Source organism: Lindgomyces ingoldianus (assembly GCF_010093535.1).
Source record: "Lindgomyces ingoldianus strain ATCC 200398 unplaced genomic scaffold BDR25scaffold_10, whole genome shotgun sequence".
NCBI classification, from domain to species: domain Eukaryota; kingdom Fungi; phylum Ascomycota; class Dothideomycetes; order Pleosporales; family Lindgomycetaceae; genus Lindgomyces; species Lindgomyces ingoldianus.
In genome coordinates this window covers 1,103,515-1,117,654 of record NW_022985171.1, presented here as the reverse complement: position 1 = coordinate 1,117,654, position 14,140 = coordinate 1,103,515, and the positions used below count along the sequence as shown (strand labels likewise).

The following is a 14,140-nucleotide window of genomic DNA, read 5'->3' as shown; positions in this document are numbered from 1 at the left end:
TAGCTACCGCAATCGCAACCGCTCGTAGTACCGGTGCTGCCTAAGGGGAAAAGGATAGAAATGGTGCGTAGGAGCACTGTCGTTGGAAAGGGCAGTAGAAATACTCAAAAATATTTAGAAGTCTTCCAAGCAAGTATCAACAGACAAAACTTCCCATTGATTCACTCTACACTTCCTTATCTCACCCGAAACCCACTTCCCACCATACCCCAACCTCCATATAAACCCACCGGATTCCCGCCCCACCCAAAACATCCATCTTCCTAGACCCAATCCCCATCACAAGCCCCTTCCTACTACCCCTTAAGTCCGTAAGCACCAGCAGGACGTAGTACGAAGTTCCATGTACGTTATCCTTGAGTGGTGGAATTAAGGATACCAAAGCTGTACGATTGTTCGGAGACACTACTGTTCCAATCAATCGATAGTACGAACGGGCGTTCATGATGGGATACGGAGGCGCGGGCCTGGCCGTGTTTGGTATAAGAATGAAGCAAACAGGGTGGTCATGGGCTAGGCTGGAGATAGGGCTGCAGAGGACGGGGGTGCCGATTGGATTTGGGTTTGGGGGGTCAGGGGTTAAAGGGGCGGAACGTGGCTAGGTATTCTCGTTGGTCAGTTAGAGAGGGAAAACTGCGTTGTCTTAGTCTCCGATACAGGTTAGTGGTTATCCATATTTTCAAGAATAAAATTCAGAATAATGATAATTTAAGATGACTTTTGGCACTCTAAGGACACGATGATGAAAACCGCACAGCAGGTGGTTTTACACGACGACTCATGATAAAAGGAAGCATTGATTTTCGCATCTCTCGACACTCGGTAGAAATCAGGGAAGCTGCGAACTTATCACCCAGTGCCGCAACTGGGGCAGTGAATTGGAAGGAGCGCATACATGAGACCAGTACACATGGAGGGAGGAAGGAAGGAAGGAAGGAATGAAGGAAATTGTCATTCATTTCATAGCCGCATCAAGCATCGAAATACCTGAGGCCGGTCACTGTCCACTTTTCGCTGAAACTCCGGATATCCCAACACAACTGGACCAGTACCACCAAGCCAAATCCAGCCCAACACAACCATCCAAACTTGATCCGGCCAAAGAACTCCAAGAAAGTGATCTACGGTTATTAGAAGATGCCTATGCTGCACTCCTAGGCCGATTTCTGTTTGGTAGCGAATAACAACATCCAATCTATAAAAAAGAAATAATAGTGGGAGAGGCGGTAAGAAATCTATTTACGATGGAAGAAACGAGGATAGCTGGATCGTGGCGACAATAATACAACAGAAGCAAAGAAACTGAGGTTGTGTAGATTCACGCACTACTTAAAACTAGTAGACACCGTGCCTATTACAGTACCGCGATGAGTCTAGCTCTTCGTGGTCGTCCTCCTCGAAGTCAGTGGAGTAGCCTCCAGAAAGAATGTCCATATCTCCCTCGGTCCAAAGATCATCCGGATCTTCTAAATAGCTGTGTCCCCAATTGCACAACAGATCCTCCTCGTCATCAACATCTTCATCCTCTAAGAAGTCATCGTCTTCCATAGGATATGCCCTGGGATAGTATGGACTCCTACCGTAATGATGAAGAATTCGGGAGGCGAGAGGCATGTTACGGCAAGGGTAGCCGGGGGTGGTGCTGATTCTGCGCTGGTAAAGAGCCGGTTGCCTTGCAGGAGGGTACATAGGACTCCGAGTAGGGTAGCTGCGCACCATTGGATATGAAGAATTGTTGGGATATCTTGGAGGTGTTGGTAGATAGCCGGTACTCCGGCGAGAATATCCTGCGCTGAGCGGGCTCCTACGACCGGGGATAGAGAAGTGATAGCTTGGGAATCCTCCATAGAAGTGCGGATAGCCAAAGCCTCTGGGAAGCGTGCTTTGTTTCGCACGTCTCATCTCCGCCCTAAGTCTATCGTTGTTTCGGCGTTGGTTTCCATTTCCGGGGCTGAAGGGATTTTCGTAGAATGAGCGGCGATATGATGATGAACTAAATCGAGGTTGCGCAAGTACCCCGGGGCCACCAAATGGCACCATTCCAAAATGAGAGGAATGCTGATGAATCGATGGTGGAGGATAGTCTCGACCAGGCTCTGCGCGGCGTTGTCGGTGAGGCATCAAGAAGCCGAAGAGGGTGGTAGTGAGTTATAGCACTCTGTCGGAAGTTCGTTGAAGAAGATTTGATGAAGGTTACGCGAGTCTGTGGAGTGGTGAAGAGACAGGATGAATGCCTTGAGAATAGAAGTCCCGGTTTCTCAGGAATCAAGTCTTTAGAGTCTGTGGCGGGACTCTAGAGTGTCAACTGACCGGAAAGCTATCGAGAGAGCTTAATAGACGATTGTAGTACGTGTAGCAAACAATACGGGGTGATAGAAAGCTTGATATCTCTGTAATTAGAGAGCACTTCGTTACACCCATTGTAAAACAGCAGACAAATCGTCGGCGGGCTGCAAGCTTGCCTTTATAAGAGAAGCAGGATTTTGGCAGGATTCAGCCAGGTGTCACAGCGCCTAACTGCCGTTGTATCGGTAATCTTTGTGGGGTTTAGGAAACATGTGTGGCGAGATGAATGGAAGGCACAGTATGCAAGGCCCAGGAGTCCGGATTTACGGCCTGTAAATGATTGCAAAGTAGGGATGGGCAAAAGGTTGCATAAGCATTTTTGAGTCGAGAGTTGATTGGTTGCGTCTAGCTGTTGCGGACGTAAGGCACTCGTGGGAGCAAACATAGAGGAGAGGCCGAGCGGACAAACTCAGGGCGGGGAGGACAGCCGTCAGAGAAGATTGCCATGAGCAAACATGTTGAGGGTCAAGAAGGAGAAGGGTAAGCGAGTACTTTGACAAATACTCGGATATGGGACGAGAGCGGAGAGGGTTGAAGTGAGAAGACTCGAGGTTAATCCGGAGAAGTAGGCTGAAGAACTTAAGACTGAACCGGAAAACGCTTGACAAAACGAAGAAGAACAGCAAGCAACAATTCTGACGAGGGTTGTCGGAAGCTTGTCGGAAGCATGGTGTAAGTTGTTGTTTGTCGGCCGGACAGTCAACGGACGTACCAAAAGCGTTGACGATGGGCAGGAAAGCGTTCTAGGGTTTTCATACGGCTGCGGGCCTTGAAGTGCTTGGACTGACTGGGACCTGGGATCAGTAGCCCCTTTCCCAGCGGTGCTGCGCAGCGCAAGAAGGAGGTAACAGCAGCTTCAGGAAGCGTGGTCGAAGCACGCGGTCGATCTTTACCATCGCGGCATCTCTGCGTTGTCGCGTTGCGGCGCGTTCGTGAAATGAAATGGCTGGTGGAGGACAACCTCGCTAAGTCACATGACTCCCGGCTCGCCTGCCCTCCAATCGAGCTCAAGGTCTTTTTGGTGCAACGAAACCTCCTTCATCGACCTTCGATCTCGACGCTCCTCTCATTAGCCCGTAACCCGCCCTCTGGTGTCCCATAATACTACCCGCATTCATTCAGACCAATCCAGCTGCTAGCTTGCCACCGACTGTCCGTCGTTGCACCTGCATCGCCGTGCCTTGTACCTTTGTCGCCGCTCCCGCGTTCAACGACACAGAACTTCCCCGGCTTCGAACGCACGCTCTCTGCTCAACAGCCACTTCCCATCGTGATCATGGCTCCCACTTTTGCTTCAGCGGCCGCAGGAAACAATGCTAACTCATCGCGTATGGATTCGGGCGGGGACTGGTAAGTGCATCCCTCTATGACACTTTTTGTTCCGCACCTCCACGACTCCTCCAAACCATTGTGCGGCTCCCACAACGCAAAAAATTACGCAATACATCTTTGCACTAGCTATAACGCATTGATTGGAGCCATGCTGTTTTTCTATTGGCGATTTATGATACTTATAATCGTAGGGCTCGACGCGCCAATGGTGCCACGCAAACTTTTCGACGCCCATCACATGCGCCCACCCTGTCTGGCTCAACGGCTGCTGCCTCTTCTCGGGAAGGAAGCGCATCATTCAGCACATCGACGCCAAACCCCGGCGTCTATGTGCCACCCCACGCCCAGTCTGGTCGCAACGGGAGCACTGTCGAACCCTCACGATACTCAAAGGATCAACTTACCCAACTATTCCGCGGACTGAGAGAATCGGAGGAGATTAAAGATGGGCTGTCGAACCTCTACATTGGTGGCTGGGAGCCAAATATTTCAAATGGTGCCTCTAGCGCGACCTGGGGTCGAAGGGATGATCACAGTAGGGAGAGTCAGGGTGGTGTGGACCTATGCTGGGATAGAGACGGAGACGTATTGCCCCTCAGCTTGACCCAGATGACGGATGAGGAAAAAGAGGTATGCCGTGTTCCTTTCCCTTTAGGCCTTGTCTAACATTCATTGTGCTTGCGCAGCATTTCACCTCCTCGGTCAATTCGCCACTGAAACCCCCAACCCAAAACGCAGGAAAGGACAGTACACCGAAAGATGGCCTGTCTTTGCGCAAGACGTCCATTTCTCAAAGCGGCAACGCCCCCTTCAGTTTGTCGTCCCCCACTAGCACTCGGCCAGGTAATCGTCGCCGTGACACCAACGAGGCCTTCCCATTCCCTGCAAATACACTGGCATCCCCTGCCAGCAACTCAAGGTTCTCACGGGAAGAATCAAGCACCGTCACCCCGCCTCCGGCTCTCGTCCGTCGTCGAACCGATTTCAAGGAACCGGCCCCGGGAGGTGCTTTTGAAGAGCGCGACAAAGAAAAAGGTGCGGCTGAAAATGCTGGTCCGTTTGGAAGCCTAAAGCGAACTACGACCGCTCCCTTCAGCTCCACCGCCGGGACTTCGCCATGGCCTGCCACGACCCCGTCAGGAGGCTTCTCTCCAATGGGTGCATTTGGAAGCTTCGCTAATCCACAATCTGAAAAGAGGCCCGGCTTCGGAAGTGTGCGTGGCGAGAGCAGATTCAAGGGACTTATGAGTAAAGGCAGCTCTGAGGATATGGATAGAGGGGCGAAAGAGAAGCCTTCGTTGGGTAATCTCGGGAAACTGAGCGAGGCTGAATCCACTAGACAGACGCCATCGTGGATGGAAGCCCGCTCCAACCGGCCGATGAGCAACGATACAGACCCCTTTCCAGATGAAGAACTTCGGGCAGGGAGCGCCGCCCTCGGCGGTGGACAGGACATGAGTCCACCTCGCCTGCAAGGTATTGGCACATTCAGTACGCCTCACAGACAAGATCAGCGCGACGAAACTGGCTTCTCGGCGTTTGGGATGACATCCGACAATACTGGGTTGCGTGACATATTCCATTCTAGAGATAATCTCCCTCATCAAACTCCCCAACATCGTAGTGGTGGGGATGGCCACGAACCAATGAGCCCCACCGATACCAACCCATATCAGAGCCCAGACCATGACAGAACTGACAACGAAGATGCGGAAACGGATGGATCTGATATTCAAAACACACATTTTCCTGGTATGGGCAGCTTCCAGGTCGACCCTTCGGCTGGCTCTGGACTACATTCGTTTGGTGGACTCGGTAGCCTTGGGCGAGCCTCTGCGCCCTTTGAGGTCGCTGCAAGTGATCGTAGTCAAACTTCTAGCACTGGACCTTCCCGCGGCTTTCCAAGCATACCGGGACTTGGCGGCCTTCCTGGCTTGGGTGGTGCTTCCGCTTGGCCTCCCGGACAACAATCAATTGGTACTCCTGTTAGAGAGAGGGCTCTCGGAGGTGGATTCGATAGTATGTTTGGATCTATCGGGGAACTCCAATCGCCGAGCCTGGCAGGGCTGGGGAGTAATTCACTATTTGGACCTGGGACTGCTCTGGGGGCTACTGGCACGATCGGCCGTAGCAGCAAGCTTGGGTCTCTCTTCCCTGCCGCCATGCAAGACCAGATGCGCCCTGGAGAGCAACATCGACCGTCGGTTGATGAAGGTTCTGCGACAGGTGAGCGGCAGCACAGTATAGCTGGCACATTTGGCAGGGGCGCTTTTGGAAGCCAGGCTCCTGGAAGTGCGATCCCTGTGAGAGACACTGACAGCCCCTTCCGTACTGGACGCGGCTTTTTTGAAGACTTTCCGGGTGGTCTCGAGAGTGCCAATCGAGATAATCGCTCTACTGACATTGGAATGCCTGATCCCATTGGTTCTACATATGGCATGATGCAATCCTCCGGACCTACTCAATCATCCATCCTTACCTCTACTGCTCAACCAAATATCAATCCCACTAGAACCGCTCAGCCGTCCACAACCACCCCAAGCGTGAGTAGTCCTTCTAGCCAACCACCTGCTCCGCAACAACGTACGATGGTCATGCCTGATCGGATGAGATGGATTTATCGTGATCCTCAAGGTAACACGCAGGGGCCTTGGTCTGGTCTTGAAATGCATGATTGGTACAAAGCTGGATTTTTCTCTCCCGAGCTATTGGTGAAGAAATTCGAAGATCCAGAATATGAACCCCTTGCTCAGCTTATCCGTAGGATAGGCAACTCGCGCGAACCCTTCCTCGTCCCACAAATTGGCATTCCTCACGGCCCTCCGACAACCCAGCCTGGAAATATTTGGCCTGGCTCAGGCCCCGCAACTGGAGGAGCAGCAGCAGGCGCTCAACCTCCCTTTGCAGGTAGCTTCCCTAGCTTTGGCACAACCCTTACTGCAGATCAGCAGAATGCACTGGAGAGGAGGAAGCAGGAAGAACAATACCTAATGGCACGTCAGAAGGAACATCTTGCCGCGCAGCAACAGGCCCTAGCTAAGCAGGCTCAACTAGGGATGAGTTCGCATGGTATCCTCCCAAATCAACTTCATCATCATTCCAGTGCCCATAGTCTCCATAGCCAGCCAAGCTTTGGCAGCATTACATCTCCTGGAGGCTATCAGCCTTCCCCAACCCAAGGTCCTGTCCCTGGAGGACCTGCAGTCCCAGGTCTTTTTGACAGTTCCTTTAGGCCCGGGCCTGCACCTGTACCAGGATTGGGACCCATTGGGCCAGGCATGGATAGTATGCTCGGCAATATTCGAGAAGAAGATATTCCGGGAATGATGGATCGTCTCAATCTCGGCCGCACTGGTCAGCTCCCCTTCGGTACAGCGCCAATGTCCTTTGGGCAACAGCAGCCGGAATCTAATACGCATGCCCAACAGGTCGTCGCTATGCTCAATGACCGCGCACGATTGCAGCGTGAGCAAGCCGAGCATGATGCTTTGCAGCGAGTACAACCAAATGACCACCAAGCTGCTCAGGTGACTGCCGATCGCCTCCAACAATTCCACGACCTGAGGGTTCAAACGGATATGGACCAACTATCCGCCGCACCTCCCTCTTCAGAAGGTATAATTAGAAATCGATCTGCGCCTACTGCTGAGCTCGAAGAGCCTATCTCACCTGAATCTTCGAAGGCTCAGCGTCAACCACTGGTCTCCAGTACGCAAGATCCTGCTACATTCAAGGCAGAGCCTCTATCTCTTACAGAGCAAGTACAGAAGGCCGCATCTGCCAAGCAATCCCCCGTACCTCAATCTCCGTGGGCAAAAGTTGATCAAGCTATTCACCCATTTCCTCCGCCTCCTTCTCAATCCCCTCTTCCGGCTCCCGCCGCTCAGAGGAAGCCGATAATCGCTGATTCCCTTGCCGGTGAATCCCGATCTCGGTCTGAAACACCTTCTGCCGAGACTCCAAGTGCCTCAATCGCTCCGTGGGCAAAGGAACCTACCGAGGCTCCTCGAGGACCCTCTCTCAAAGAGATACAGGAAGCCGAAGCAAGGAAAGCTGCCGAACGCGAAGAGATTGCCGCAGCTGCTCGTCGCCAAGCTCTTCAACAAGAGTTGGCTGCGCAAGCACAATCTCCTGCAGCCCAGCCTGGACTTCCCTCAAGTTCAACCTGGGCAAGCGGTGCATCTCCAATAACCCCAGGTGGAGCAAGTCAATCCGCATGGGCTAAGCCCCTTGCTGGCAAAGCTCCCAGTCAACAGGGCACCGCTACAAAAAAGACGCTTCAGCAGATCCAGAAGGAGGAGGAAGCTCGTAAGCAGCGTGCTGCTGCTGCTGCTGCTACCGCTAGTGCTGTAAACGCTTTTGGAGCCTCCAACCAGGGCCTCTCCTCCGGGAAGAGGTATGCGGACCTTGCAAGCAAGCACACTCCCACCCAGCCGAGTGTCGGTGGCGCTTGGACTACTGTTGGTGCAAGTGGAAAGGCCAAGCCCCCGGTTGGATTACCTAGTGGACCACCACCAGCGGTTCGCTCTACCAGCACTAGTATTGCTCCCCCCGCGGTCAAGAAGGCTCCTATACCACGTAGCACTACACTGGGAACCCAGCTTGCAGGTAAAGCGAACGCAGAGGAGGAATTCCGCAAGTGGGCCGTTGGAGAATTGCGTCCTGATTTGAACAAGAATATCAATGGTAGGCCTTCTTCCTTCTTTCCACTACTTCTACATATGTACTAACCCTTATAATAGCCGATGAATTTGTCGCCTCCCTCCTCAGTTTTCCCCCTGATATCGAACTCATCACCGAATCCGTCCACTCTGCTTCCAACACCCTCGACTCTCGTCACTTTGCAGAGGAATTCTTGAGGAGGCGCAAGCTGGCTGATAAGGGTATTGTGGACTCTACGACCACGCCTAGCCCGAGTGATCCTAAAGCGGGTAGTGGGGGTTGGAGTGAGGTTGCGAAGAAAGGTGGCCAGAGTGGTCAGCAGCAGGGTGGGGGATTGGATTCGGGGAATTTTAAGGTGGTTGCTGCAAAGAAGAAGGGGAGTAAGAGGTAGATGGGTGACGTTTCTGGACGACGATTTCCGACGCTGCTGATGAAGATGTTGGTGGAGTGAGTGATGTATGTGTACGGATGGCTGGTAGCGGTCGAGCCGGATCGTCTTTGCTGATGTTGCTCTCTTGTTCGAGTTGCTGGCTCATTGATTGATTCGGAAATAGGGATGGGTATGAGGTCGTACGTGGTGGGTGAGATGTGGTTCATACTGAGTGTACGTTTGCTGAGAGTGTTAGATACGGTGGTGGGTTAGGATGATTTGATGGTTATGGGCAATATGGTACGATTATGTGGTAGTCGCGATTTGTTCTCTTCATTTGCGATGTGATTGATCGGATTGATGATATAAGAATACTTGTTTCCGTTTCCTTTGACAGTCTTAGCAGCAAACGCATAGCAAGGTAACGTGATCATTGACCTAGAACGCCAGGTATCTCTTGTCGGGGCCCGTACTCCTGTAATCATACCCATCTCCACGCTAGCCAGCGACAACTATCAAATACACACGCCCTAGACCCCTCATTTCACTTCGTTACATCCGTCCTAGCCGGTATCCGTGACATCCTAGCATCCTTACATCGTCCTCCAGAAGTAATTCGTATAGAAGTGCCTCGAGAACTTCGGATCGATATTCACAACATGCACATCCCCCTTCGCCGCATTTCGGATCACAGCCTTACTATACTGTCCCGTCATCGCATCGGCTTCGACATCGATACCAAGCGTGCGGTAGACTTTTAGCTTAAGCCTGTTCACTAGATTAGCTCTCACTCCATCTACCATTCGCATTCAGTCCTCATCCATGAACTTACACCGTAGCATCCTCCTCCGGCAACCTCTCTCTCTCCGCTGCGCCCTCCACCCCTTCCTCATCCAGCTCCCCTAACACCCCCCCTAACCTCCCTAACTCCGACTGCAGTCTCTCACCCTCAATCTCCAAATCACTCGCCTGTTTCGCGATCTTGAATTTTTCGGTATCAAGCCGCAGGATCTCGCTCGCATGGTTTGTCGGGTTGTGTTGCGAAAGAGTGAGGTTGTGCGTCGAGGAGAGTGTTTGGTGCTGGCGCGAGAGTTTTGAGAGTGTCGTTTGGAGAGAGGCGAGGTGTTGCGTTCGGAATTGGGAGAGGGTGGCAAGAGAATCGGAGATTCGGAGGAGGGAGGAGTGATCCGGGTCAGATTTAAAGTTTTTGGTACACTGAGCTATGAGCTGAGGAGGGGGGGATTGTTAGTAAGAAGAATATGAAAACATGAGGCGATGGGTGGGAACATACGGCCGCGGGGTCTTCGTCGAGGAGCATATTAACTGTTGAGGCTAAGTCGTGTAGATGATATGAAGAGAATCCGAGGGCTTAGGAAGGCTATTCGGCGGAGCGCAAGGTGTTTAGTGAACTGTAGTGAATATTGAAGGCGGAGAAAGTCGTGATGGAAGCTTGGTGTTGATGCGGGTTGTTTGCATGGCCCGAGCGTCTAGCGCGCAGGGCAAGTTGGACTGGGCAACGGCGACTTGGCGGCAAGTGTGGCGTATGTGGCACAGGCCTGCCCCGAATTTTGGCCACGAGAACCTGACGTACGTCACCCGCGACTTTTCACGAGACATTGTGGTGCATCCCTGCCGCCTGGGTATATTGTACCATAATTGCGTCTTTTCACCACCGCACCTCAACCTCTCTCTCTCTTAGACCTCCTGCAACTAGAGCAAGCTCTACTACGACGGCAAAATGTCGCCTTCATTACCCTGTAAGTTAGAGTGTAACAAGTCATGATTTATGGAGCAATCCTGATTGACGTTCTGTAGATGCCGCCGACGTAGAATCGCCCCTCAAACCAGAAGAGCTACAAGTCCTCCGCGCACAGTATGAGAAGGAAGGCGAATACGTCGGTCTCCAGACAAAATTCAATTACGCCTGGGTATGCTTTGACCTCATTCTCCCCGCCCTGTTCCCTTCCCATTCCCCCCTTCCTCTCCTCCACTAAACTTACATCTTCCCTCCACCAGGGTCTAATAAAATCCAATAACCGCTCCGAACAACAAGAAGGAGTCCGCCTACTCTCTGAAATCTTCCGCAACAGCCGCGAACGCCGACGGGAATGCTTGTACTACCTCGCGCTCGGTAATTACAAGCTTGGGAACTATGCAGAGGCTAGGCGTTATAATGAGTTGCTGTTAGAGCTGGAGCCGGCGAATCTACAGGCGGGGAGCTTGAAGGGGCTGATCGACGATAAAGTTGCGAAGGAGGGACTTGTGGGCGTGGCGATTGTGGGTGGATTAGCAGTTGCAGCGGGGATTGTGGGGAGTTTGCTTGTTAGGGGGGGGCGGAGGAAGTAGAGATGGGCATACGGGATTATTTGTATATGAAGGACAGTAGTTGATGAGTGTGGGATAAATAGGTATTGGACTTGGCAATGAAGAAGGGAATGAGGTTTTGGATGGGATGGAGACTCTGAAGATACATGGAAATCCTTAAGGATCTTGTAGGGGAGTTGATGGACTAATCATGTGTCGTAGATTGTATAGTATCCTCGTGGCCTGTCAAGTATTTGCGCATACAGATGTTATCGCATACCATAGATCATAATCACGGTAGACGCGATCTATTAACCCTCTGACCAAACTCAGGGAGAAGGTAAACATGAAGTTTATTTTGTCCCAAATCAGATCATTCTCATGTTCCTTCGGATGTGACAACAGGTGGTAGATTCGGCTGATCGTGTGGGAAATCAAACAGTTCGGGATTGTCGCAAGCATGGACTAAGACATGCTTCACAGCTTCTGCCTTCAAGTATACGTGCTTCATACGTATCCCCCGGTTGAAGTCGGGAAACACGTGTAACATGCCGCGTCGCTGTTGAGTAATATGACAGAGAACTTGATGGAAGCTCAAAGAAAGTACTCACTAGAAATGTGGACCATGTGGCCGACTCAAACGAAAGAGTCAGAAGAAACGACTACTCGCTCTGCTTGCGTAAAACCTAAACAGGCCTCTTTGATAGTGGTGGCCGACCTTCTATTTATTCCCGATTTTCTGAGAGTGTCTTGAGAACGGTCGGAGCAAGTCGGCCAATCGCACCTCCGACGATCAAGGAAACGTCATTTATTGCCAGAAGCCTCACCAAAGAACGTACCAACTCCAGACTCACCACAGGGCACTGCCAACTACGGCATTTCTTCCTCTTCTACATTACACCCGCCTCTTTTCCGACCTTGGTCATTTGTATTTTCCAGCAGCCGCAGTGAGAGCCACAACACCTCTCCCGGTCACTGGAAAGAGGCGCATGACAAGACCTCTATCCATCATCACGCTGAACGTCAAAAGCCCCAGTGCTTAGACACACCACCTCATAAGCACGCCAACGCTAGGTAGCGACTTCCTCCGCTGATATCCCTCGGCCGCCACTCCACTCCCTAGTCCTCTCCAACAACCCTTTTTTGAATACCCCTCCATTTCGCCATGGATCACTCAGATGGCCAGGCGCACGCGGACCGGACGCCGACACCCGCCCATCGCGATATGATGTATTGTCACGAATGTCGCGACGAGTGGTTCAGGGATGAGCATGGCTTGACTTGCCCAGAGTGTGGTTCTGATTTTACGGAAATTGTAAGTTAAGGCAAATGTCTCTGTGCCTTGCTTCCATAAGGCTGCGGTATTCGACCAATGTCTCGGACAACCTGCTAACTTGTTGATCCGACAGATCGAGGAAGACCATGACCCGCGAGACGACGAGATGCCCGGCCACAACGAACACGCAGAAGACGGTGATTCGATACCGTCTCTCGAAGAGGCTCCACCCAACCCGCACGACCATCCCCTTGCTCACCACAATCCATTCCGGGACCATAACGACCCAGAGGAAGGAGATATTAGCAACCTTCAGTGGCGCCAGGTGGGGCCAGGCAGATTCGCTGTAACTGGCACGATATATCGAACAATTTCTCCAAACCGGGGTGGTGGTGGCAACCAGAATGCCGGGAATCCACCGATCGGACCCTTTGCTTCGATGCTGAACAGCATAATTGGTGGTGCTCGACCTCGCTCCCAACCACAGGGTCAAGATGGCCAGTCTTCTCAAGGACAGCCTACGCCGGGGACTTCTTTGGGGTCAGGGCCTAGGGTAACACTCGGTGAATCTAGATTCCATTATACTTCAAGTGCTCGACTGTATCCTCGCGATGCAGATCATCCTGGGCCACAACTGGAGCCTATGGACGAGCTAAATAAGTATGTAGTGGCAATCTCTCACGATAACAAATTACTAACTTGTGTGATAGTGTCCTCATTGGTCTCATGGCTGCTTTTGGAGAACCTCCCGGTCAGCACAATCACGACCCTCAAGCCCCGGGTAATGATCCACACGTGCACTTCAATCCTCTGCTAGCTTTATTATCCCAAATGATGCCTGGAAATGCCGCAGCCGGCGACTTTGTTTATTCACAGGAGGCTCTAGACCGCATCATTTCACAACTCATGGAGCAAAACGCTACCGGAAATGCCCCAGGACCCGCTTCCCAAGACGATATCAATTCGTTACCCAGGAAACCAGTCACTGTTGAAATGCTTGGCCCCGAAGGCCGTGCAGAGTGCAGCATCTGCATGGAGGAAGTGCTCATCGGAGAAGAAGTGACGGAGCTGCCATGTCACCATTGGTTCCACCACCCTTGCGTTGCGATGTGGCTTAGTGAGCACGACACTTGTCCCCACTGCCGACACGGAATCACAAAAACAAGCGAAAACTCGGCGAACTCGTCAAACGACAATAGTGGTGGCGCATCGGAAGCTAATGCAAGCAATCCACAAATGCCTGGGGCCTTTGCTGGCGCTACAGGGGATGGAACACCTGAACACCCGTTCCTTCTTCCTGACTCCCCACATCATCCTGCACCAAACCAAGACCAGGGAGCATCGAGCAGTCACAGTGGCCCAGTGTCAGGCGACGAGAGTCACTCGGGGGGAGGCTTTGGAGAACGGTTGCGGAGGGGTTGGTTTGGGCCTCCGAGGTGATTTCTCCTCTGCGAGTCCCACGCTGACGCAGTTTTATCAGGGAAAAGGAGACTGAAGGAGCGGAAACATCGACACAGCAGGAGCAACGACATTGTTGGAGGATTCTTAAGGTCTGGACCATCAGGATCGAAGCCCTCCAACCAGCCCTGAGCACACTCTCCTTCCCTTATCCCCATCTACTTTCCTTTTCTTGGCCAAAAACAGGTGTTGCTCCTTTCTAGGTTTTTGTTTTTATTCCCCTCATGGCGTTTCCTTCCTGCTCATGCTTCAGCTATTGCTTCTCCACACAGTATATCTTTGGATAGACTGGCGACTTGGTTACGGGTCTCTTCGCACCAGTATTGCATAATCACGGCGTTTTTGGGAAGGAGTGGGCTGCGTTGATATCATCAATCACGATCATAGATATT

General features: G+C 52.0%; 5 protein-coding genes across 5 annotated transcripts; 3 read left to right on the top strand and 2 right to left on the bottom strand.

Moving 5' to 3' along the window:
- Positions 1–1,235: 1,235 nt before the first annotated feature.
- BDR25DRAFT_392720 (uncharacterized protein) lies at positions 1,236–3,257 on the bottom strand (the record flags this gene model as incomplete). The annotated part of the gene is made up of 8 exons (XM_033698218.1): positions 3,196–3,257; positions 3,044–3,170; positions 2,752–2,981; positions 2,509–2,714; positions 2,362–2,462; positions 2,028–2,293; positions 1,364–1,993; positions 1,236–1,302 (listed from the first exon to the last, which is right to left on the bottom strand). The coding sequence occupies exons 1-8, from the start codon at positions 3,240–3,242 to the stop codon at positions 1,236–1,238; spliced, it is 1,674 nt and encodes a 557-aa protein (XP_033549729.1). The 5' UTR covers positions 3,243–3,257.
- A 130-nt stretch (positions 3,258–3,387) lies between these two features.
- On the top strand, positions 3,388–8,855 carry BDR25DRAFT_12289 (uncharacterized protein). The gene is made up of 4 exons (XM_033683726.1): positions 3,388–3,696; positions 3,870–4,308; positions 4,365–8,364; positions 8,421–8,855. The coding sequence occupies exons 1-4, from the start codon at positions 3,623–3,625 to the stop codon at positions 8,729–8,731; spliced, it is 4,824 nt and encodes a 1,607-aa protein (XP_033549728.1). The 5' UTR covers positions 3,388–3,622; the 3' UTR covers positions 8,732–8,855.
- A 266-nt stretch (positions 8,856–9,121) lies between these two features.
- On the bottom strand, positions 9,122–10,154 carry BDR25DRAFT_258387 (Spc24-domain-containing protein). The gene is made up of 3 exons (XM_033686531.1): positions 10,002–10,154; positions 9,543–9,937; positions 9,122–9,478 (listed from the first exon to the last, which is right to left on the bottom strand). Exons 1-3 carry the CDS (start codon positions 10,026–10,028, stop codon positions 9,304–9,306), a joined length of 597 nt encoding a protein of 198 aa, XP_033549727.1. The 5' UTR covers positions 10,029–10,154; the 3' UTR covers positions 9,122–9,303.
- A 147-nt stretch (positions 10,155–10,301) lies between these two features.
- BDR25DRAFT_341684 (mitochondrial fission 1 protein) lies at positions 10,302–11,384 on the top strand. Its single transcript, XM_033693629.1, has 3 exons — positions 10,302–10,467; positions 10,526–10,638; positions 10,727–11,384. The coding sequence occupies exons 1-3, from the start codon at positions 10,449–10,451 to the stop codon at positions 11,054–11,056; spliced, it is 462 nt and encodes a 153-aa protein (XP_033549726.1). The 5' UTR covers positions 10,302–10,448; the 3' UTR covers positions 11,057–11,384.
- A 795-nt stretch (positions 11,385–12,179) lies between these two features.
- BDR25DRAFT_312764 (uncharacterized protein) lies at positions 12,180–13,730 on the top strand (the record flags this gene model as incomplete). The annotated part of the gene is made up of 3 exons (XM_033691326.1): positions 12,180–12,329; positions 12,424–12,950; positions 13,001–13,730. The coding sequence occupies 3 exons, from the start codon at positions 12,180–12,182 to the stop codon at positions 13,728–13,730; spliced, it is 1,407 nt and encodes a 468-aa protein (XP_033549725.1).
- Between the last annotated feature and the right edge of the window lie 410 nt (positions 13,731–14,140).